The 23926-nt window shown below is 41.0% G+C and overlaps 1 protein-coding gene across 2 annotated transcripts in view; it reads left to right on the top strand.

Annotated features, from left to right (window-relative positions):
* SUCO (SUN domain containing ossification factor) overlaps positions 1–23926 on the top strand; it is a 78311-nt gene that overhangs the window by 14356 nt on the left and 40029 nt on the right. For both annotated transcript variants that reach the window (XM_074960894.1, XM_074960893.1), the window contains exons 2-6: positions 10323–10428; positions 13369–13479; positions 15010–15155; positions 19816–19956; positions 20166–20316. In XM_074960894.1, the coding sequence (XP_074816995.1) occupies positions 10323–10428; positions 13369–13479; positions 15010–15155; positions 19816–19956; positions 20166–20316 (655 nt within the window). The remainder of the gene's footprint in view (positions 1–10322; positions 10429–13368; positions 13480–15009; positions 15156–19815; positions 19957–20165; positions 20317–23926) is intronic.

Genomic DNA, 23926 nt, shown 5'->3' with positions numbered 1-23926 from the left:
CACAATTCGAACACCTTAAGGGGGATCTGGTTTTCAGAGGGCCTGTGGTCTGCACTTTCTGAAAATATGGCCCATTTAAGGCGTGTGAAGTAGAACACCGAAACACTATAGACACTTTTGAAAGCTAAGGTACAGGGCTTTAGTCTTATTTCATAACAGGATTCTAATTTTGTATTGGTGTAGTCCACACAGGAGACCAGCCCACTCAACACTCAATTACATCACAGTAAATTTAGCTGTGTTGGACATGATGAAACTAGATATTAGTAGTGAATAAAGACTGATTATTTCCATGATTCCTCTGCAGACCTTTGTTTTGTTTTTACCATTTATATGCACTCTAATTTGTCTAGTAGCTTTCTGTATTTTTTTTTAAATTTTACTTAAGCTACACTAAGATTGAGAGTTCTTGGTGCAAACTTAACTGATTTGCAAGATCTGATCTGCAGAAACAGGATATGCTCACTATTTTTGTGCATATGAATCCAGTTCTGTAAATGAAATGAAGAAATCCCTTTCTTAACATTCTGGATGGCAGGATTTAAAATATGAAAACTTTTTGCAAAAGAAAAGCATAGTTGAGAGACACCACAAAAAGTATATTCTGCTTTGATCTATTTTTCCTCAGTTTCAAGTGAGAAAGTAATGAAATATTTGTATGTTCTGAAAACAAACAGTGAGATGCATTGTGGTAAGAAACAGAGATTTTATTCCAGGCAATATGTGTGATTCTTATCTTGTAGCATCCTTACTCATTTTGATTTTGTATATTTTGTGCTTACTGTTTTCTCTCAAAGGCAGTCATTTAAACTGATTCTCTTGTTGTAGCATCCTGCTCTAATAGTAGCAACTAGCTTTTTAAATCATTCAAAATTGTTTAGTCAGTCAAAAAGTTAGCTTTAACATTTCTCCATTGTGTGGTAGAAATGAAGGGTGGATAAACCCAAAACACCTCTGTAGGAATAAGAGAATGCTGTGTCATTGTATTTGGGTGAGATGGGATGATGCTAATGGCCATTTATAGTACCAGAGGTCTTTTTTTTCCTCTGGGAGTAACTGCCTTTGTTCCATGCTTCAGAGGTAAGCAGAGTACTTCTTACATTTTTTAAATTGATTGCTGTCTTTCTTTGTTGGCACACTTGAAGTGCTACAGCCACATTGAGAGCCCGGTCTTCTGCCTCTGTGTAGGCAGATGTAGATTCCTCAGGGGTCTTTCAGGAGGGCCTCCTTTTCAGGTACAATTTTATGACACTCCTCTCCTTCTGCCAAACAACTTTAATAGAGAGATGGTCCATTGGACAGAATCACCTCTGGAGCCTTTTTTTTTTTATTATTATGACCTTCAAGGATGTTTTTCTTAAAACCTCAAACAGCTGACACTGACTATGGGACAGATTTTTGAAAACACCAGTGGCAGTTAGGTGCCTACCTGATATTGGTGGTTTTTCAAAACCTATCTCATCATCCTTAACACTGGGTGGGTTTAGGTTGAACTGATGCGAAGTTTAGGGGCTTATGCCTTTATCTAGTAGGTGGGAAGACCCTGGAAATAAGAGTGTTCTGATAGCTATCCTTGATTATACTCTGTGCTTCGTTGCCCACTGCTTGGAGTTGCCCCTGAACATAGGTCTGATTTTAAATTGTTTTGAACAAGTTCATGCTTTAAGTTCCCAATCTGATATGCCTCCAAAAATGAAGCCATTTTATTATGGGGGAAAGTGGAAAAAATTTGTCCGGAACAAGGTGTGGTGGTTCATGTTTTATGGGTAGATATCACAATGTATTGGCATAAGAAAATATCCCTTAACAAGCAGTTTTGGTTTTCTTTGCAGAGGAGGTCCCTGTAGTATAATGTACCAGATGAATCTCCATGTGCCATCATGGATGCTGCCATCAGATAATTATGTTTACATGGGTTCAATTTACTTTTGGCTAACTTGTCTAATTCACTCTTTCACTGGCTACTCACTTGGTGCTAACTCAGTTTTTGGTCAAGGACCAAAAACTATTATTCTAATAGTGTCTTCAGATAATAGTCTTCTGCATCAAGAATAACTGCTACCTTTTTAAATGACTTTAAACAATGAGGAACTTATTAAGAGCTACGTTTAAAAAAACAAAACTGGACAGTCTACTAGATCAGCATCAGTTTCAAAGTCACTCAGATTTTACAATCATAACATTCTAATACAGCTTGGTTTGTTATGGATGCCTGGTTGTCAGTGGAACACTGCTAAATCATAACATCACACATACTATTTTATTCAGAAGTGGTGAGCAGATGTTTTTTTCCTTCCCCTTCAGTAAAGGAGAACAGCACATGCCAATCATATGAAGGGTAAAGTTTTCATCTTGTAAGCTTGGGCTAGCAGCCAAGACTTGGACTTGTGTCTCTTCTTAACCTTAGGAATCCAGTGGGGCATCCAGGAAAGTCATGTGTAGAAATATACCAGTGAAAATGCCACATTGTTCTTTATCAGATTTAAATAGTTTCTGTTGCTGTCGTCATTGAACCATCTGTAGCAAACTTGAATTGTCATAGAAAAACTTCTGCAAGGTCGGAGACTTTTAGAAACAGTGACTTATTCAGAGAGAGGGGGTAAATCTTAATGCCAAAAGAGAAATATATAATAACAAGGACAGGGAATGATAAAATCTTAATAGAAAGCCTTAATGTCCAGATATTCTGAAAAAGACTGGTAGTTGTTTTAGCTATTCTCACTCAAGTACAAGGTATATTTTGTTACTCCTCGATCAGTGTGGAAATATATGTTTGATACTATCTGCACACTGATACATAATAAACAATAGTGTGGCATGTTTGGCCTGAGGCAAATGAAGTACTAACATTTGAAGGGGCAGTTGCATTAAGGAACTACTTAAATGGGTTTGCTGTATCTTGGACTGGTAGAGCTGCAAATATTATACGAGTTAGCATGTTAAAAAAGGGCAAGATTCCCTTTTGGTCAAACAAAACAATTAACTCCCTGCAGAAATGGATTCTATAAAATTTTGCTACTGATTACTAGAGCAGAAGGTGACTCTCAGTATAAGAGTATATGCCAAATATACTCTCTCTCCAAGTCTAACATCTGTTAACCAGTGTTTAGAAATACCTACTTAGTTTTCTTTATACGAGCATTATTTAGTGCAGAGGTGGGCAAACTACGGCCCACAGGCCACAGCCGGCCCATGGGACCATCCTGCCTGGTCCCTGAGCTCCCGGCCGCAGAGGCTAGCCCCCAGCCCCTTCCCCGCTGTCCCTCCTCCACTGCAGCTGCACGGGCAGTGCGGCTTGTGCCCGCCCACCTCCCAGACTTTCCAATAAGCCTGTTCTGCCACTCTGAGCAGCATGGTAAGGGGACGGGAGGAGGAGGGGTTGGATAAGGGGCAGGAGGTCCCGGGGGGTAGTCAGGAGGCGGTAGGATGGGGTGGAGGTTTTGGGGGGGGGGGTCGGGAGCAGGGGGGTTGGATAGGGGGTGGGATCCTAGGGAGGCAGTTAGGGACAGGGGTCCTGGGAGGGAGCGGTCAGGGGACAAGGAGTGGGTCGGGGGGCCTGTCAGGGGGCAGGGGTGTGGCTACGGGTTGGGGCAGTCAGGGGAAAGGGAGCAAGGGAGGGTTGGATGGGGGTGGGGTCCTGGGGGGCAGTTGAGGCAGGGGACCCCGGGAGGGGGCGGTCAGGGGACAAGGAGCAGGGGGGTTGGATGGGTTGGGGGTTCTGAGGGGGGCAGTCAGGGGGCGGGAAGTGGGAGGGGGTGGATAGGAGGCAGGGGCCAGGCTGTTTGCAGAGTCAACCCCCATTTTGCAACCTCAATGTGGCCCTCAGGCCAAAAAGTTTGCCCACCCCTGGTTTAGTGGCATATTGTACCAAATCAGCAGGCTGCAGACTTTACTTGACCCTGTTTTTGAGTGGATGCTTAAAATTAGAGTTTTTATAGAGAGGTATAGGTTAGAATTTTGGGTAGGAGGAGAAAGGTAACAGATGAAGACGTGCCAAGAAGGCGCTAGAGACTAGAGGAGGGTAGAATAGCTGCCCCATTTGAAAACACTCTTCTGCGTGTCTTTTTAGGTGGTCGTCTTTAGATTCTTGGGGGGGGGGGTGTAGATTGGAAGTAGGGAATATCTGCAACATGAAGGCAAGATGACTCTCTGAATTTCAAATTAGAAGAATGATTCTGCCTGTTTGACGTGCCTGAATTATAATATTGTGGTGATGTTAATAGAACTGAAATGTCAAAACTGCAGAGGTTGGTGATTGTATATAGTTAAGCAATACTTAGGAACATAAATATTTTCCAAATCGTTTCTTTTCGATCTTTGTTTCTGTAAATTACTTTAACTTAAACACCACTTGTGTTATTTACTCTTGTCTATTGTGGTGTTGAAGGTTTCAGTACTATTTTTAGAATAAACTTAATCCTCAACCACAGAATCGTAATCATTTCAAACCACATGAAAATGTTTTTGTAAAACTTGTTCTGTTGGTTGTCACCCATTTATATTCACCTTTCTCTGGTTTTTAGCTTCTCTAGCTTACGGAGGTCAAAGCCATGGCTTATGTACATGTGGTGATTTTGTTTGTTTTGTTTGTTTTTTTTTAAATTCTCCCCTACCTCTTGTGGAGGGGGGAAAAAGTAGGTTGTGATTTGTCTTTTCATGAGAAGTGAAATCGAGCTGCTTAGCTTAGGAACTAAAATGTCCAGCCCTGGTTAGTAAAGCTGATCGCACATTATGAAAAATCTGTTCCATAGATGCAGTACTCCTGGGGGAATTCTGCGCTATTGTGTGCATAATTAACGAGCCAGGCACATCTTTATTTTTATTTGCGCAGAAAAAAGCTTCTGCCGAAATGTTGCTGCAGTTCCACCTTTTGCCCACCAGAGGGCACTGGGGTGATAGACCACAGCAGCTGCTCCCAGCAAGATAAGGAAGGGAAAGAGTCTGCCTTATTCGCAGCACCTGTCGGGCCAGGTCAGGAGACAGGGACTATGGGGAGACAGCATGGTATGCTGTGGGGGTCAGACGGGCTCATAAGGGCTAGTGGGGGAGGACAGCCTGGGACAGGAGCTGAATGGGAGTGGTGCCACAGGGCGACATCGTGATGGGGGAAGGATGCAGAGCTACATAGGGACAGGGGAGTGGGTGGGTGTGGGTACAGAGCCACATAGGTACAGAGCCATAAGGGGATGGGAGGAAGTGGGTGTCTGAGTGGGGGTGGAGGGACACATGGGAACATGGACAGATGTGACTGACTGAATGGGAGAGGCTAGGGATCAGCCAGGGTCTGTATGGGAGAATCTCCCTAACAATCCCTTCCCCCCCCCCCCCCCCCCATAACAAAAAAACAAAACACTGTTCCATACTTTTCCCACTCATACTCAACAACCCTCCAAGTTCACACCCAGACTCCTTCCCAACAATTTACTTCCCTCTCCCTCAGCTCCTCCGTTACCCCTGACTCTTTCAAGCCTTTGCACTGGTTCTGAGGGGGTGCAAGTATTGTAGTTTAAATGAATTATTACTCAGAGTTCTATATTAATATGCCTAGTAAGGACTCTATTTGTCAAAAAAACATTTCCTCAATCTTTTTTGTGGTATATATTGTTACAGACATACTTGCTGACAGGTATTTTGAAATAAATGACCAAAAATAATTGAAACCGGTGTGATTATATTTTTGTTTTAACAAAATATGCAGAATCTTTAAATTTAATGTGCAGAATTTTTAATTTTTTGTTGCAGAATTCCCCAAGGAGTAATGCATTTACATTGCTATGCTTTGTCTATTTTGTTAAGCACAAGCCATCATGGATACTACTTTTATTACTACACCCTATTTTAAGAGACATAGGCCACAACTATAGTAGGAAAATTGCTGCTTTTCATTCTGACAGGTCACAGAAGACTTCAGCTCAGTCTGCATCTGCAGTCAAAAAAGCAAACTCTGTTGATGTATAAGGAATGAGATGGAAAATACAGAGTGTGATTATATAGATCAGTAGTTCACCCTTACCTAGTGTATTGGGTGAAGTACTGGTCAACCCATCACAGAAAGGATGTGGCAGAATTGGAGGGGGTTCAGAGAAGGGCAACAGTGATTAGGATCGTGGGAGAAAATGTCTTGAGTGCTTACTTCAAAAAAGAGAAGAAATAGGAAGGGACTTGATTAACAGATTAAAACAATTTGAGGTTGAAAAATCAAACAGGTTGTGAAATGCCAGATGTATAGTGCAGCTTTAATTCTTCTCCCTTGAATGATGCAAGGGTCCTGTGGAAAGAATATGATTGTATAATTAAGCCTGTATTATAATTTATGTACATAAGGAGTCAGAACAAAGTTTGTGTGGGCAACTTTAAATCTTGCATTCCCTATCTTTTGACTTTGCCGTTTAAAAAACTTAACGTTTATATATGTAACTTCCTTTTTTATAGGACAAAACAAACTGTTAGGTGCAAATGTCACAACCCTCTGTTAACGCATCATAAGCAGAGTTTGAATCCTGAACCTTCATCTCTGCAGCGCAGATTACCACGGTTTGAGCTAAAGAACTAACTGAATTAGCTGGCAGGAAGGGAAGGTTATTCCCCGGTGGTGGTGCGAACAGACTGCTGGGTTTTGGATGTGATTTGGGTGCGAGATTCTAACCTGGCCCAGTTCTCCCTCTCTCCCACCATGCACACACATCTACTATGGCAGTACAATGTCTGCTACTGCTTTGGCAGTAAGGTGAGCCTGGCCTTAGAACAGAGATGGGCAAACTACAGCCGCGGGACCGTCCTGTCTGGCCCCTGAGCTCCCAGCTGGGGAGGCTAGCCCCCAGCCCCTCCCCCGCGGCCTAAGTGTGCCATGCCACCAGTGATCTGGCCTGCCAGGTAGTGCGGGCGGTGTGGCTGGCTGCGGTGGGGCTGTGAGCTCCTGCTGCTCCTCTGAGCAGCATGGTAAGGGGGCGGGGAGCGGGAGGGTTGAATAAGGGGCAGGGGTCCCGGGGGGGGCAGTCAGGGGATGGGGAACAGGGGGAGGTTGGATAGGCGTGGGAGTCCTTGGGGGCCTGTCTGGGGGCGGGGATGTGGATAGGGGTTGGGGCAGTCAGGGGATGGGGAGCGGGGGGGGGTTGGATAGGCGGTGGGGTCGTGGGTTGGTCAGGGGACAAGGAGCAGGATGGGTCGGGGGTTCTGAGGGGGGCAGTCAGGGGGTAGGAAGTGGGGAGGGGGCGGATAGGGGGTGGGGGGCACAGCCTTCCCTACCCAGCCCTCCATACAGTTTCGCAACCCCGATGTGGCCCTTGGGCCAAAAAGTTTGCCCACCCCTGCCTTTGAATGTCTATTATTCTGACACCGTGCCAACATTTTCCTTAGGAATGCAAGGGGAAGAAAAGTGATAGTGGTGATAGCAGCTTCTGTCACAGAAAAAAAAAAAAATTCAGTAAGTCAAAGAACAAACAGTAGAGGTGTGAAGGTTTGTCAAAGATCACAAAAATCTTTTATAATGGAAAGTGTTAGGCAACCTAAATATAGGGATCACTTGCTGTCCACCTTACAGTAATGAATATAGTATAGAGGAGCTATAAGTGATCTTCCGTTCTCTCCCTCTCACCCCAAGAATAAGGGGGAGGGATTCAATGAAATTGAGGGCAGCAAATAGAAAACTAATTACCCATTGCATAGACACATTTCTTTGTCTGTCTGTAGAATTCATTGCCACAGGATGTCATTGAGTCCACCAGTTTAGCAAATTTCAAAGGAGGATTGGACTTTTACGTAGATAAAAAGTATATCTAGTTGCAGTAGTTCATATAGAGGGCAAACAATTTACGAATTTACCTTGTATAAACTTTATACAGAGTAAAATGGATTTATTTGGGGTTTGGATCCCATTGGGATTTGGATGTCTGGGTGCTGGAGACAGGTAACCTGCTGAGCTGTTTTTACTTAGTCTGCAGCTTTGGGGGCGTGGCCCAGACCCTGGGTCTGTGTTGCAGCAGGCTAGTGTGTCCGGCTCAATAAGGCAGGTTCTGAAGTCCCAAGCTGGCAGGGAAAATGGGCTCAGAGGTAATTTCAGCACATCAGGTGACAATCCCAAGGGGATCTCTGTGACCGAACCTGTCACATTGTCTACCAGCATGCTCGTTTAGAATTAACTTTTTTGTTTGGAGTATACAAAGTCGATGATACTAGAATAATTAGAGGAAATAGTTTGTTTGGAAACTGAAGTATAAGTTGTAGTTGAAGTACAGTATGATGTGTGTCAGTGTGTTACTTGACAGTTATTTAATGTACATTTCAGAAAATAGTCCAAAATAAACTTTTACTTTCTAGTAGCATAATTGGACTTTTCATTTTCACTGAAGAGGTATCATTGGGAGTATAAACTGTTTAATAAAACTAATATTCTAAAAAGTGCTGTTTTAAAAAATCATTTGAAACAATGTTAGCCAACTTTTAAAAAGACATTTCTATTATAACATGGAAACTGAACTGTCATTACACATTGCTTTAAGGCCCTGCTTGGTCTCCAGGCAGCTCTCATTCCCCGTACCACTTCAGAACATTTTTCACTCTGTTTAGGCATTTATATAGCCACTTTCACCTTTGAGTGCCTCAATTCTTTCTGAGCTAATAGGTTCTCCATCTAGCTCCTGAGTTTGTCCCTCAAATAAATATAGAATTTTGTGTAAACCAAATCATATCTATCTTTTGGTATCCAAGCCTAAATATCTTTCTTTACCAAGCAAGTTAAAGGGCAGTTTGCATCTCTACATGTAGAAAATATAGCACGAAGGGCACATCAAATTTTCTTTATTTACTTGGATCAGAACAGCTATTGACCATATCCTCAACTAACAAAATTCCTCCTGAAGGAGCCGAAGGTGCAACTCCCTCATGAACCGCCGTCTTCCCCCCCCCACCCCCCCAAAAAAAAGCCGTATACAAGCACATATGTAAAGCTATCTGGTTTACCATATATTTGTTCACGAAGCACTATAAAACTTGGGCTTTTCTTTACCTGACAGAGCTTTGTTAGCATCCTTCAGTTTGCTCTCAACTTACAATATATACTTTAAATACATTTGTTTATATTTTCAGTTTGTATGGGACAACAGAGCCTGTTTTTAGGTATGGTAGTTATCTTTATTGCTCGTTACTGTTTGCTACTGCCCAAGGGTACAGTATCGTCAGTTGATGTGTGCATAGGCAACGGAGAAAACTTTGGTTTCTGACCTGTGACTAAAAGGTAAAGAAATCTCAAATTTTAGAGAGGCATGTATCCTTTCAATGATAGCTAGTCAGTATCTTGTCAACTTCCATTCTGTGCTTTTTGTTTTCCGGTATTCAGCTCTGGAGGCATCTCCTTAGGCTGTGATGCCATGCAGTTGGTGTGCTAAGGGAGTATTTTTCTGTGAAGTATTAAAAAATATCAGATGCCTTTATAGCCAGGTGGGTAGGAGTCCCCTACTGCACAGTACCCATAATCACTGGATTTACCATTCTGACAAAGTAAGTTACAGATGATGAACTAAAATGTTCTTTTCAGAACTACTTATAAAAAAAAATCTGAACTTTCTAATGAGAGGCTTTTTATCTCTTGATCAGAAAAATTCTGCATGTTCTGTGCGGGCGAGTAGTACTCTGTACTACTGTGAGATTGCATCTGTTAATGCCACATCCCTTGACTACAATCCTGAAGGTCGTGGGTTCAAGTGTTACTCAATCTCATACCGAAAAGCCACCTCCAGTTTACCCAACTGCAGAGTGGATACCTGATCCATTAGGTTAGGGCAGTCAAAGGTGGTCGGACATGATGCTGGCCACATCACTCCCTTGTGTACTGTTGGCTATGAAATTAACTGTTTCAGCCCGATGGGCCAATGGCTTGGGGGAAACTTAGACTTTGACTATTGTCAGTCTAGTTTAGAATGTAATATCCCACGTGCCCAAGCATTGTCTATTTCTAAGATGAATAGAACACCCTGAGCCACTAAGCACACTGATGGCACTGCACAAGAAATGAGTGAATTTTGGCCTATATAGACTACACTTCTTAATTACAAATCAGTCAGTAAAAAGTACAAGTATATTTCAGCGCTAACTTCCCAGTCCATCCTGTTATGAGATTAGTTCGTAAAACTGAAGTGAGATTCCTAGCACTGCTTGCAAAGGATCATCATTAGCCTAACAAAAGTGTTGGGCTTTTTTAATATATCCAGGTACTTTATAGGAACAAACAAAAATAAGGTTGAGTGAGATAATCTGTGTATTAATGTATGTATTTAAAATGAGACTTCAATTTTTAGTTCCTGTTTTGTCTGTGTTTTGTTTAACAGGCTTCCCAGCTGGCATGTTTTTTGTAACGAGAGCCCTTCATCTACATCACAGTACTCTCCAGATAACTATGCCCTGGCAAATGAGGATGAGAACATCCACGAAAAGGTACAGTGGAGGTTTGCATATTTTTCAGTAGATGGGCTTAATATCACATGACTAATTGCAAAGCTAGTGGTGGTCCTCATTTTAAGATTGGTTCTCAATCAGTGATTTTAAAAATATGTACTGAATGCTCCAATTAACTAAGGTCCTAGGGCTAGTCATCAAGAAAATCTTCTTTTTTAACTTCCACCGTGTCCCTGTCTCTTAGATCATGCAATGTCCAGGCTCACTGTAGTTTTGCCAGCTTGTGCTCTAAGTGATGCACAATCAGGGTGGATTTGATTTAAATCACTAGTCAGGAAGACTCGATTTAAGCATGGTTTTCTACATAAAAGTGCATTCTTCTTGGTTGTTATAACCTTTATACATATTCTTCACAACTCGGAGATAGATGTAGGTTTCATTTTTAGAATGTACACACTGTACATTTTTAAACAGTGATTTATTTTGAAAACTTTTCAGATGAGTTTTACAGCTGTATCAGAAAACGAATGCTTGTTTGATGATTTCATTTACCAAAGGTAATTGAAGCAGATATTTATGAAGTCAGTGGGAGGGAACTATCTCCAGTTCAACAGGTTAATCATTAATATTTGGAAGATTTTTCTTGCCATGCTGTATTAGGAGGAGAACATCACCAGACAGACATTTAAATTGTTTTTATTTAACTAACACAAGAACGTTAAGTATTCTGGATTTTTTTCTTCAACAGCAAACATATAATATTTTAACAAAACAAGCATATGTCCCTCGATTCTCACATTTATCTCCAGACTTCTTGTCCAGATCTATTCTGCCCCCAACAATCTGCTATTCATTGAGTTTTCTGAAACTTTGCACTTTTAGAGAGAGGTAAGGGATTAACTCTGTGTACACAAATTTGCAGAGGGACAATAGAGTTGAGGTCTGTTATTTCTCACCTCTATATATTTATTTATTTAAAAACATTTTTGCTGTTAACAAGCATGTTACCTCTGGGGAGACACATCTAGTTTTGAGAACTGCAAAACTAAGCATCTCTGATGCTATCTGCTAGACTGAGCACTGAGTCCCATTGTGTAGATTAACCTAAATCTATACAGAAGCCTGTGGCACCCCATAAAATTTGGTCTCTCTAATCCATGTACTATTGGAACTCATTTACAAAACTTTTCGTAAACATTACATGAACATATTGTCTCATACTATAGAATTAGAATTTATAATCCCTATTCCATGATGAGATATCTTTGAGCTATAATGTATCTTAATTAAAACTATTTTTAGATAGGTTTTTCCTCAAAAAAATCAGATTTTCTTTTAAATCATTGGTTTTTATCCACTCTGTGCACAACCTTGCAGTTCTGATGACCTCAGCTAGCAGAATACAAGATAAAGTTTAAAATGAGCAAAACTACACAATCATAAAAAATGGGACTTGTTACTAACCCTTCATGCCCCAGTTTGATTTTATGGCTAATGTAATATGCGCACAGTACTCAAAGAAGGAGCCAAGTGATCTGTAGTGGGGCTTGAGTTTGTGAAACCACCCTTGTACACTTTGTACTGATTTTCTGATAACCACCTTCGCCCTTATTCCCTTAGAATGCTGACTTGTTTCAGAAGCAGATGTCTAAAATTTAAACCTAGAGATTAAACTCATTCCACCAGATCCAAAGTATCTTTTGTAGCTTGTTTTAGAAATGACTCTGTATGAAGATGCAATTTAGAGCTGTTGATTCTTTACCATATTACTCTTGACTGGGTCTTCAGAACTCCTCAATTCAGGAGGGCAATCTTGCAGCATTTGACTAGCCCTCCTTTTAGAGGAATTTCTGCTAGTTAATCTTTCAAGAGTGGGGATCTGAGCGGCTAATACATGAAAGAGAGGTCACTTACCTGAAAGTGTGCAAGATTAATTTCATATGCAGATCCATGCTTGCTTTTCTCCTTTTTTCGAGTCTGTCTTAACCAACTGAGGGTTAGTTAGGAGCTACAGTTCATTATATAGCCTTGCTTCTCCTTGTGTATTCAGACATTTAGCATGTTTAGCCTTCAGAACCACTGATTTTTCAAGTGGGCATATACAATGAAGGCATGCATTTCTCAAGCTTGTGACTATATACAGACTATATTTCAAAGAACTGCAACTATAGGTAAACAATTTCTCAGATATCCTTCGCTGATCCAGCAGAGAGTGTAACTTCCCGCATATACAATCCCTAAATTTATTTTCTGTATGAGAAGTTATAGCAGTTTAAATCTATCTAGTTGAACTGACATAAACCCCTAACAGACACACTTACATAGATTTAAGAACTGTTAAGACTGTTTATCTTGTGTCAAATTAAGCTAAACAGATTTAGGCCACATTGTAGTGGCATGTCTGTGGCACCATAGCTGTGCCGGCATAACTCCATAGTGTAAATGCAGCCTACAGCAGCAAATAGGGTTTTTCCATCACTGTAGGAACACCACTCCCTAAGTGACAGTAGGTAGATCAACAGAAGCATTCTTCGGTCAGCCTGGCTGGATCTACACCAGGATTAGGTTGGCATGGTTACAGTACTCAGATGTGAATTTTTCATAGTCCTGAGTGCTGTAGCTATGTCAACCTAAATCTTAAGTGTGCACCAGGCCTTAAGGAAATGTTAAATTGGTTTGTGTTTCTTTTAGTGCAAACCCCTTAATTGAACTAAAATGATTTAAACTGGTGTGACTTTTCTTGTACAGACAACGATTTAAGAGCATTTAGCTTATATACATTAGTGTGTAAGACATGTCTTCAGATGTTCCATAACTCAGCTATTCTTTTGTTGGTTATTCAGGTCTAGAAAGGTAAAATACTCCAAGGTTTGCCTCAAGACCAATAGTGGGAAAGTGTTTTTAGTAGAACACGGTTTAAATTCAAGCATGGTATGAATATTTATTATCCAATTGTTTCTTTACTTTGTAATGTACTAGGAGGAAACAGGCAGACCCATTGGAACGGAGTCTTTAGAACATGTGGACTCAAATATACACAGTTATCCCAGAGAAACTGATTTACTTGATGACTGCACAAAAGATCACCAGGCAAGCTTTTTCATTCATTTTTCATTTGGTGCATTTTTCAAACATTTAATGGGTTTGAGCTTTTCACTTTTGTTTCAAGGTTTTATAACTATTTATATTGCATTTTACTTGCATGGAGATATTGGGCACAGAGCTGCTGGAGGTGTCATTTTTCAGATGGGGGAAAAAAAACCAAGGACCAACACATTTTATTATTAAATTCCAGCACGTATAATTTTTAACAGTGAGGGAATTGACAATTGCACAACTTACCAAGGATGTGGTGGATTCTCCATCACTAGAAGCTTTTAAATCAAGATTGGATGTCTTTCTATAAGCTGGTCAAGCACATAACTACTTGTTTGGCTAGAAACAGGAGCCACTTGGTAGTATTCTATTGCCTGTGCTATGTAGCAGCTCAGACTAGATGATTGTGCTGGTCCCTTCTGGCCTTGAAATCTATGAATCTGTAGTACTTTTTGCCTACCTAAATGCAGTATTCTTCATTTTCTAAACCTCTCTTACATTCCATCTTTAAGGTGGCTGCATTTCAGTGGAGAGTGCAGGATTGTGCATAATAATGTACTTTGAGAACTTTGTATAAAAATTAAAGTTTAGAGAGTAGTTGTTTGATTTCTGTTAAAAAAATACCCCATACAGTCTAGGGGTCAAAAGACAAAGTATGCTAACATATTTAACTCTGCATTTCAGGTTATAGATGTAATTCCATCATAAATCCTTCCCAGCCTTTTTGTGTTTAGTGTAATGACGCAAGCTAATCCAACTGATGAGTAGGGGCGCTTGGTTAAGAGTACTTTCCATTCCTGAAGGAAATACTCTGGTCTGTTTTGCACTTACCACAGGCACATCTGCAAATGTATTTTGCAGTTTATATAGTTTTGCATGGTGTAGTCAATGTGATCGGGTAGCTAAAATAGAAGACTAGGAATTAAAACCAATGGCAAGCTATTTGTTTGAACCTCATTTTGTTTGTTTTCCTGTATGAAAAATGCGTCTAAAATACTTACATCTCAACTGGGATGTTGTCAAGGTTAATGTTTTTGTAAAATGTGTTGAAACCTTGAGATGAAAGCATTAGGTAGTATAAATTATTTTTGCTCTTAATGTGAGACCTTAAACATATTCCTGTTCCAATATAATTAAATTCAATTGCTTAAACATTTATTTATTTTGTAATGGCATTATTGGTTTAAAAAAAAAGTGGTATACATTCTTGGTTTGGGGAAATGTTACAATTTTTAGCAATATAGCATTAATAGGAAAAATTTCCCAATTGTATTGTTGGGTATAAAACAGAAGTTGCAAATATGTCCCAAAGTAGCATTTAGTATCACGTATGTTGCTTATGAATGAAAGCATGCAATGTTCCTTTATGGTGTCAGATTCTCACTTTCGTGTGTGTGTATTCGGTTTTCGAAGAGATCAGTAATTCAGATGTCTGTTTTTATGTAAATACAGGAGAAATGTACATTACATCTCACTTATCAGAAGTCATTCAAATTTTGCACTGATTTCTAATATTTTAAACAGACTACAGAAATGGGTGAATTAAGTCTGCCTCAGGTTGAGACACTACCTTCAGTAGACTTAAATGAAGCTTCTTCTAGCGTAGCTGCAAGCATTGAAAACATTTCCAGTTCATCTACCTCAGAGATCTCTCCAGTCTCGCAGCCTGAGTAAGCCTTTTATTTTGTTACCATTTTGGTCTTTATTGCAATAAATAGTATTTCCCCAAATAGGTGGCCCTTCTAAATTTTTAGGCATGAGGAATTGGTTGTAATAATGTGTAGGTCTTGGGATTTTGCTTGCCTAGAGTACCCTTGCATTCTCATAGCTATATGTTTTTGTTAGAGAATGCCACCTGAAAGTATTTAATCAGTTCTTCAAAATCTCCATGGCAACAGCTTACTCATTGATTTACAGTGGCGGAAACTATTGTTGCTATTATTCAAACTTCAGCCCACCACACTCTTACTATTTTTGCTACATACTGATTTATGATAGCAAGGCTACTCCAATATACTGTACCACTTCTGCAGTGTACCTTTCCTGCACTGTTTGCCTGAAGTGTCAATATTGATTATCAACCTAGTGATATATACTGAGAACTGAAATATTTTTTTCATTTCACAATAGAAAGCTTGCTAACTGTATTTGATATACACTGCATAGTATATCTGAAAAATACATGTCTTTATCTGTTCCCTGTTAAAGGCCACTAGCCCTCACAAATAGGCTTTCATGTCTTTTGCCAGAAAATAGGGCAGGGGTAGCACCAGAACTGTTTCGCTGCTGGGCTATAGTTTGTCCCTTAAGGAGATAAGTCTTTAAGAATTCTGTTATTCCCAGGCAGCAGCAACAGGGCTGTCCTAAACTCTCTGTTCTGACAGCAGGAGACTTTTTTCCCCCTTAAATGGGATCTCAAAACATCTTCATTTAAAAGAATTCAGCAGTACCTGTACTGCTTCTGAGACTCCCAGTGGATCATAGTCTAGGTTATCAGTGGCTGGGTGGCTCTGAAGCAGTCTCTTCAAAGGGCATTCCTGGAACATAGAGGCATCACTCTGCTGCCCCCTCTATGATGACACAACATGCAGGAAAATAATAAGAAAAAGTTGAAGGTCACTATAGAATTCAAGTTCTGTAAAATTCCAGTGCACCAAGTCCTAACATAAGAATTTAGGCTTCTCTTGCAAAGTTCCCCTCAGTCCCCACAGACACATCAGGGTCTTAAAACAATGCTCAGCTAATCATTTTGCTGAAAAATCTCTGCTGCAGTACTTAGGCAGAACCGAACAAATTAAGCCTGACTCACTATCATTAAATTGACAGATTAAAGGAAAATCAAAATAAATTGGACTCATTAAATGTAATCAGTTAAAAAAAAAATTTAAAGTCCGAGGATACGTCTGCACTGCAATAAAAAAGCCCCAGCACTGAGTCTCAGAGCCTGGGTCGATTGATTCGGGCTGTGGGGCTACAAACTGCAGTGTAGCTACTGGAGCTCAGGCTGGAGCCCAGGCTCTGAGACCCACCCCCCTCGTGGCATTTCAGAGCATATGCTCCATCCTAAACCCAAATGCCTCCATTGCAGTTTTTGTCCCTTAATTGCCCTATTCATCCTGATGCATTCACTGATATTCTTCTATGCCAGTGATGTTAGAGACTCCTGGTAAAAATCATAAGAGCTGGCAGCACTCCTAGTGGGCTTCTTAACCCCTTAGTTCATGGAGTCGTATAACTTCATGAGACTTTCGCCTTTCATTAAAAACATTTCTAGCCCTCATGGCTGGGGAAAAGCTGGAAAAAGTGAGCCCTAAAGGCTGAAACAAGAAGGCAAACTTAAAACACATGTTTTTTAAAATCGTGATTTTTAGGGCTAGTCAATGATGATATGGGGCCTGATTGATGATTTTCAGATGGTTTGGATTGGCTTCCCTGAATAAATAAGGGAAGAAGGAACAGGTGACAAGAGAAGGTGAATGTTTCTTTACACTTAGAAATCTTTTTAATCAACAGAAAATGACTATTTTAATTTCTTTCTATATAGATGCTTTTAAGAAGCATGTGTTCAATCATAGACAACATATGGAAGTTTAACAAACATTTTTATAGTCCAAGATGTTAAAGAAAAAGTTGTATAGCTATCTTATTTTGTTGTTGTGAGCATTGAGTTGTGAACTTCCTGTTTAGCTGCCTTCTCTGTTAGTATGAGACATTAGAACCACCACAAACATACTTGACTCATTCCATCTAAACTCCTGTTTTTACTCTGTAATAACTTAAGAGTTGTTCCTTTTGGACCTGAAACGGCTCATGATTCATCTCTGCCCAAAGACGCCTTTTCAGAAAAATCAGTTGCCATCTGACTAAGAGAAGAGATTTTATGGTTATATAAACTTTATTTTCTGACTTGAGTTTCAGTTAGCGCTCAGTGTGAACAAATGATGTGCGCATATTTTGTAGTAGTTTTTTTTAACAATTTACATTTGTAAATGACTAAACAGAACAAAGTACATGTGCCTAGTGTTCATGCTACTCTTTCATATATGTAAACTACACATGTATATCTTCTGTGAAAAAAAATTCTCATTGTGGCTAATAAAGTTAAGGTATACCCTAAGATTTTTTCAGTTAATAGTTGCACCATATTTTATTGAATTACTGATTATTCATATTCACATTGTTCCTGTTCATTCATCTTCTTGGTCTTGTAGAGTCAAGAATGTGCAGAGCAATTTAATATTAATACGTTCAAGTTAGGTTTTACACCTTGGCATCTGAATTTGAGGTTTAATGCAAAGGCATGATTCACTTAGCTCTGCCACCAAAAGGGGTTTAAAGGAAATAGCTATTAATTTAATGGACAGAATAACTGGTAATTATAACCACTGGTTTTCAAGATTCATATTTAACACCAATCCTAAATGAACCTGTCTGGTAAAATCAATCTCTTAAACAGGATAATAAGTAGTCCTCCTTTTGTACTCGCAGGGATAGACAGATCCCTTTGCTGCATGATCAAGAATAAGTTTTTGAATGTCCGGGGTTTTTCTCCCATTTAGCATTTCCATTTGAAAGGTGCCAAAATTAGTTCCTTAAATGTTTGTTTCCTGTTGCTGCTTCCGTTGTAGGAGTAGCACCAGATGGCAAACTGAAAGACTCAGCCTTTAGATTGGTAACCTGCTGTTATGCTTTGGAGGAGAGGGGGTAAGGGAGGGAACAGTATTTTGCAGCCCAGTGTCAGCATATTGGTGTGACAATGTTTGTATTGCCTCGAGTGAAGATTGCTAGTGCTGAGATATGAGAGGCAGAGCAAAGGCTTTTCTTAGTTCTGATTTATCACCCTTATAGATAATGTTGCCTCTAATTTTTCCCATCCATTGTGGAATTAATTTTATGTGCACCAATATGGAGGTGATGTGGGGCCGAGGGCGTGTGTGTGTGTGTGTGTGTGTGTGTGTCGGGGAGGGCTCAGGGTTGGGGTAGAGGGTTGGGGTAAAGAGGGTGAGGGCTCTGGGGGTAGGGCTGGGGATGAGGAGTTTTAGGTGCAGGCTGCCACGGGTTTGCAGCAGGGAGAGAGGACTCCCCGCAGCCATCTCTCCCTGTAACAGCACCTGGGCTGGGAGAGAGGAGCCTCGTCCCGCCGCAGCCATCTTCCAGGCCCACCTACGGCCACAACCCTGAACGCAATATGCACGCCTGCACGGCTCTGCTAATTTTGTGTGTGACCCCCCCCCCCCCCAATATAAATTAAAAACACTTGTTTATATATTTAACTCCATTATAAATGCTGGAGGCAAAGCGGAGTTTGTGGTGGAGGCTGAAAGCTTTTGACCTCCCATGTAATAACTTTGCGATCCCCTGAGGGGTCCCAACCCCAAGTTTGAGGATCCTTGTTATAGACCATTGTGTACTCTTACCCTGTATGAATGTAGGCAAAAAGGAACCAATCAAAAATTCATTTGTTCCCTCTTCTCTCTCCATTTTTTTTTTCTGCTTCATCTGTGATGAAAGGCAGCCATGGCCTTTTATTGACCTAGCAAGTTCAAATTTTCTGGAAAGGAAATAATCAAGACACAAGGACAGATTCTTTAGCACAGTTGTGGCCCCTTTACACAGTGGCACAAAGGGGCTGTAATGCAGCATCATTTGGTCAGCAGAGAATTCCCCTAGTATAGGGGAATGGCCTGCTAGCACACATGTGGTGCTGCTGCCAGGCCCTGTGTCTTTTCATGCCACCCCCTCCTGGCATAAGAGGCATGACAGTGCTCTCTGTTCAGCTGTACATATCCTCCGCTGATGTGTAGGATTCTTCATAGACCATACCAGTGGTGCAACTTGCAGCCAGTCAGGCAGCTCCAAGTTGTGTTGGTTAAGGCTCACCCTGAGAATCTCACAAATGAGCTTGTTACAGCACCCTTTCCCCCAGCCCAAGCAAAGTTTGGACAGAAGAGAGAGTTTCCCTCTTTATTTTGTAATAGTAATGGAAAATTCACTACTGCAAGAGTGATAAGATGTCTTAATGGAGACTTTTGAGAGTGGGGGACTGGGCCTTCTATAAGACAAATGTTGTGTGCTGCTACTTGTACAATGGCAAATGGAATAGATCATCCTTGATGTGAGCAATATGAGAATACACTTCCAAAGTAGTGGCATAACATTACATATTTTTCTTCATCCACTTACAAGATCCATGACTGACATTTCCATGGTACTGTATATATGTGTTCTCTCTTTTTCTCTATCAAAATAGCTTCATTAACTTACCTCTTTGATTAGCAGGGTACTTCTAATATCAGAAGGGTAAAAAGCATGTTATTTCTTTCCCTTCAGTGCAATAGAAAATTCCCGTGCTGATATCCCTGTAGTCAGCTCTAGTGAAGCTGAGCAGTCAGAACCTGACTGTGATATTGGTGGGGCACTTGAGGCTGACCCTCAGAGTGAGCCTTCCTCTTTTGTCAGTCCACCAGAGAGGTGAGTATTGAAGTAGGTTGTGAGCCTAAATAACTTCAATGTCTTTTGCTATGCTGGCTTTGCAACATGGTCATTCACCTGCTCTGCTTGCTTCTATATCCATTGTTTGTGTACAAGTTCATATGTAGTATATATTAAATGTTATATGAAGATCATAAAACTGCTTAATGTGTTTGTTATAGCTTCTAATATTCTTGTGTATTTTTCAGCCTTGTGGGTCAGCATATAGAGAACATCTCTTCTTCACATGGCAAGGGAAAGATGACTAAATCTGACTTTGAGTCAAAGGTTGCAGCAACTGAGAATGGGCCAGAGAAGGCGAAATCTGCTTTGAATGCTTCAGATAACTTGAAAAGGGAGGTATGTAATATAACTTGAAATATTCTGGCAGGACACACAGAATTAAGAAACTATCCAGGAGTTGTGTTTAAATTGTAAACTTATCTTTTTGCCTTTTCCTCTGCTTTGATATGTACATTGCCTCAAAGATTTCTTCAAAAACTCATTTCCCCCCTTGCTTTTTTTCAGTTTTAAGTATCAAGTTTTCATTTCCCTCTTGCTTTAAGAATTCGCATTCCCTTCATTTGGGGGATTGGTCTGTAGTTCTGATTACTGCCTTGTGTGATGTGATTTCACTAGTTAGGTCATTGAATGATCTTGCCGAGATCCTTCATCACAGAGGACGAAGGGCTGATATTCTAAATCTAAAAAAATTGTAGAAAGCTGACCAGGAGGGTGGCAAACGAGGATCTTTTATCTCATAGTGGGGAGAACAGTAAAGGGAAAAAACAAATTTGATTTACAGCAGAAAAAGCACTTTCTTTTCAATATAAAAAAATGGTTTCTCTCCCCTGTACTGCCCCATTCTTCTGTGTAAAATGGGCAGTTCCTGTTGGAAGAGGAAAAAGTCACAAAACTTACTTGGAAGTAATGCAAGAACCCCAAAACAACTATTAAAAAAAACCCTGATGACAGCCATCCAACACAAAAAGTGGAATCAGCTACAACTCCACAGCCCACACAATGCCATCTCTGGGAGAAACCATGGCACAAGGACCTGCCACGTGGACACTACACAACTCCCCAACATCATGAATTTATGAAAGTTCAGCTCTGGTTAGAGATAATCATCTGTACTCTCCAAGGGACTGAACTTTAGCGATGACACAGAACCTGATACCATACTAAACATGGGGAGAACTATAAGAGTTCTTCTGCTGCCTTTTGCCTCAAAGAATTTTTTCACAACAATGGTGACACCACCCACAATTACCATGTCCCGACTGACAGTCATAAGAAAAAAGAATCGTCTGACTGGACCTCACAGAGAAGACAAAACCACACTCTTGATCATGTTGATTGCTTCAGGAAAAAAATTGACTGTGAAATCCTTAACAAACATCACATCCACCACAATCTCTCCACTGCCAAGGGGACAGGTATACAGATCCTGAAATCCAACCACCAAATAGTGCTCAAATTAACAGACAAAGGAGGCATTATTGTAGTCCTCAACCATGACTCCATTAATGAGGCCAACTGACATTTCTCTGACACCACCCATTACAAAGAATTCAAAGAAGACTGCACACCCCAATTTACCTAGGGAAATTAAGGATATCATGAAATTCTTCCCCAGACTACTCCAAGAGAAACTCCACAGCTTCATCCTCCCACAGATCCAACCAAGACACCTTTTACATGTTCCCAAGATACACAAATCAGGGAATCCATGCAGACCCATAGAAACCATCCTCAAACCATTCACCACGCAAAGGGCCACCTTCCTCTAGGACACAACCGATTCTTCCAGAAGCTCCACAACATTAGTAACCTCCCTCAGACGACCGTCGTTTTTGCACCATGGATGTCACCTCCCTATACACCAACATCCCTCACAATGATGGCATGTATGTCTGCCTCAAATATTTACAAGATAATGGACAACCCTCTGATATCCACCCGCAGCACATCGCCAAATTCATCCATTTTCATCCTCACCCATAGGGTGACCAGATGTCCTGATTTTATAGGGACAGTCCCAATTTTGGGGGCTTTTTCTTTTTATAGGCACCTGTTACTCCCCATCCCCGTCCGATTTTTCACATTTGCCCTTGGGTCACCCTACTCACCCATAAGTTTTACATTCAACAACAAATACTTTGCCCAAACCATGGGAAGAGCCCTAAGTACTAGGATGGCTCCCAAATGTGCCAACCTCTTCATGGGTCACCTTGAAGAATTTCTGGAAAAATGCACCACAAAATCAGTGATATACTTCACATATATCAATGATGTTTTAATCCTCTGGACAGATGACCTAAACTCCCTCAGACTTCCACCACAAGTTCAACCACCATGATCCATCCATTAAAATTTCTGTAGAACACACTCACACTAGCATCAACTTCCTGGACACCACAATCCGCTTCAACAGTGAAACCCTCCAGACTACTATGTATGAGAAATCCACAGATCACCACATCTGCCTTCATAGATCCAGTAAGCACCTCAAACAGATCAAGAAATCTGCTATCTACAGCCAGGCATTCAGATACCACCAAATATGCTTCAAGCTGAAAGTCTGGGATATATAACTTCACACTTAAAACAGTCTTCACCGAACAAGGACATTCCACCAGAGAAGTAGATTGCATTGGAACAGGCCACCCAAATACCCTGAGAGAATCTGCTTCAGTACAGAAATAAAACCCTCCTCTGACCACATACCTCTAGCTGTCACCTATCACCCCACACTGGAACCCGTACAGGGTATCATAAACTGTAATCCATATTTTTTGGGGACCCCATCCTGAAAGATCATTCCTGAACCCCTCTTCTGGCCTTCAAATAACCCTCTAGCCTCTCCAAGCTCATCATCAGAAGCAAGCTCCCCATAGACCAGGACACACCAACTCAAAGTGGCACCAGACGCTGCCAGAACAGATGCGCAACCTGCAGAAACATCTTTATTCTGCAATAATCAATACCCCCCATAATACACTTCTCAAGATCCATGGGTTCTACATATGTCTATTACAACATGTGGTGTACCTCACCCAGTGCACTAAATATCCCAATACTTGTGGGTGAAACAAGTCAATTGCTACACTCTCTCTCAAATGAACTCTGAGAAAAATGAGACAAAAACACCTTATCACCCGTGGGTGAACAGCTTTTTTTCACAAAGTGATCCATCTGTCTGACCTCTCAGTTCTCATCCACAAAGGAAAACTGCACAACAGCTTCAAAAGACAAACCTGGGAGCTTAAATTCATAACTTTGGTAGATACTAAAAATCATGAACTGAATATACACACTGGATTTATGGTTTATTACGACAATCTGTAACCCACTTAACATTCCCTCCAGCTTTCCCCCCCCCCCGCCATGACTGGAGAGGTGTTAACTGGCCACTTCACCTTGAATGGTCCCTTGAATGTGTTAACTACTTATACTGTTTCACCTTATATTTACCTGAATAGGTAATCCAAAGATCATTTGATTACCTATTCGGTTAATTCCCTCTGAAGCACCTGGCATTGGCCATTGTCTGAAGACAGGATATTTGGCTAGATGGACATAAATTTTGTGCATGCGCAATGGCGCAGAATTCCCCCAGGAGTACATACTGGGTCAGACGAAAGGTCCATCAGATTTATTTGCTTCCCCGCAGAAAAATGACACTGATGGGAAAGCAAAAGGAAGCCACAAGAGGGGTCATATGATCCTCCCTAGCAGTATGCGTTGGATGCCCAGGGCAGCCGGTAGAGAGATAAATCACTGTGGGGCAGGAGGCAGGACTGGGGAAGACCTGGCTGGTGGCTCCTACCCTATGCCGGGCTCAGCTGCTAGACCTGGCTGGGCTGGGGAGGACAGGACTTCCTCTTTCCCTGCGCGGCATCCGGGGATGGATCAGACTTACCCCCAGATTTCTCCCCCAGCTGTAGGAAGCTCTGCAAAGCCTCGC

The sequence above is a fragment of the Natator depressus genome, chromosome 8, assembly GCF_965152275.1.
Source record: "Natator depressus isolate rNatDep1 chromosome 8, rNatDep2.hap1, whole genome shotgun sequence".
Taxonomy (NCBI): Eukaryota; Metazoa; Chordata; order Testudines; family Cheloniidae; genus Natator; species Natator depressus.
Note: the sequence above shows the minus strand (reverse complement) of the source record. Positions and strands in the feature narration are given on the sequence as shown.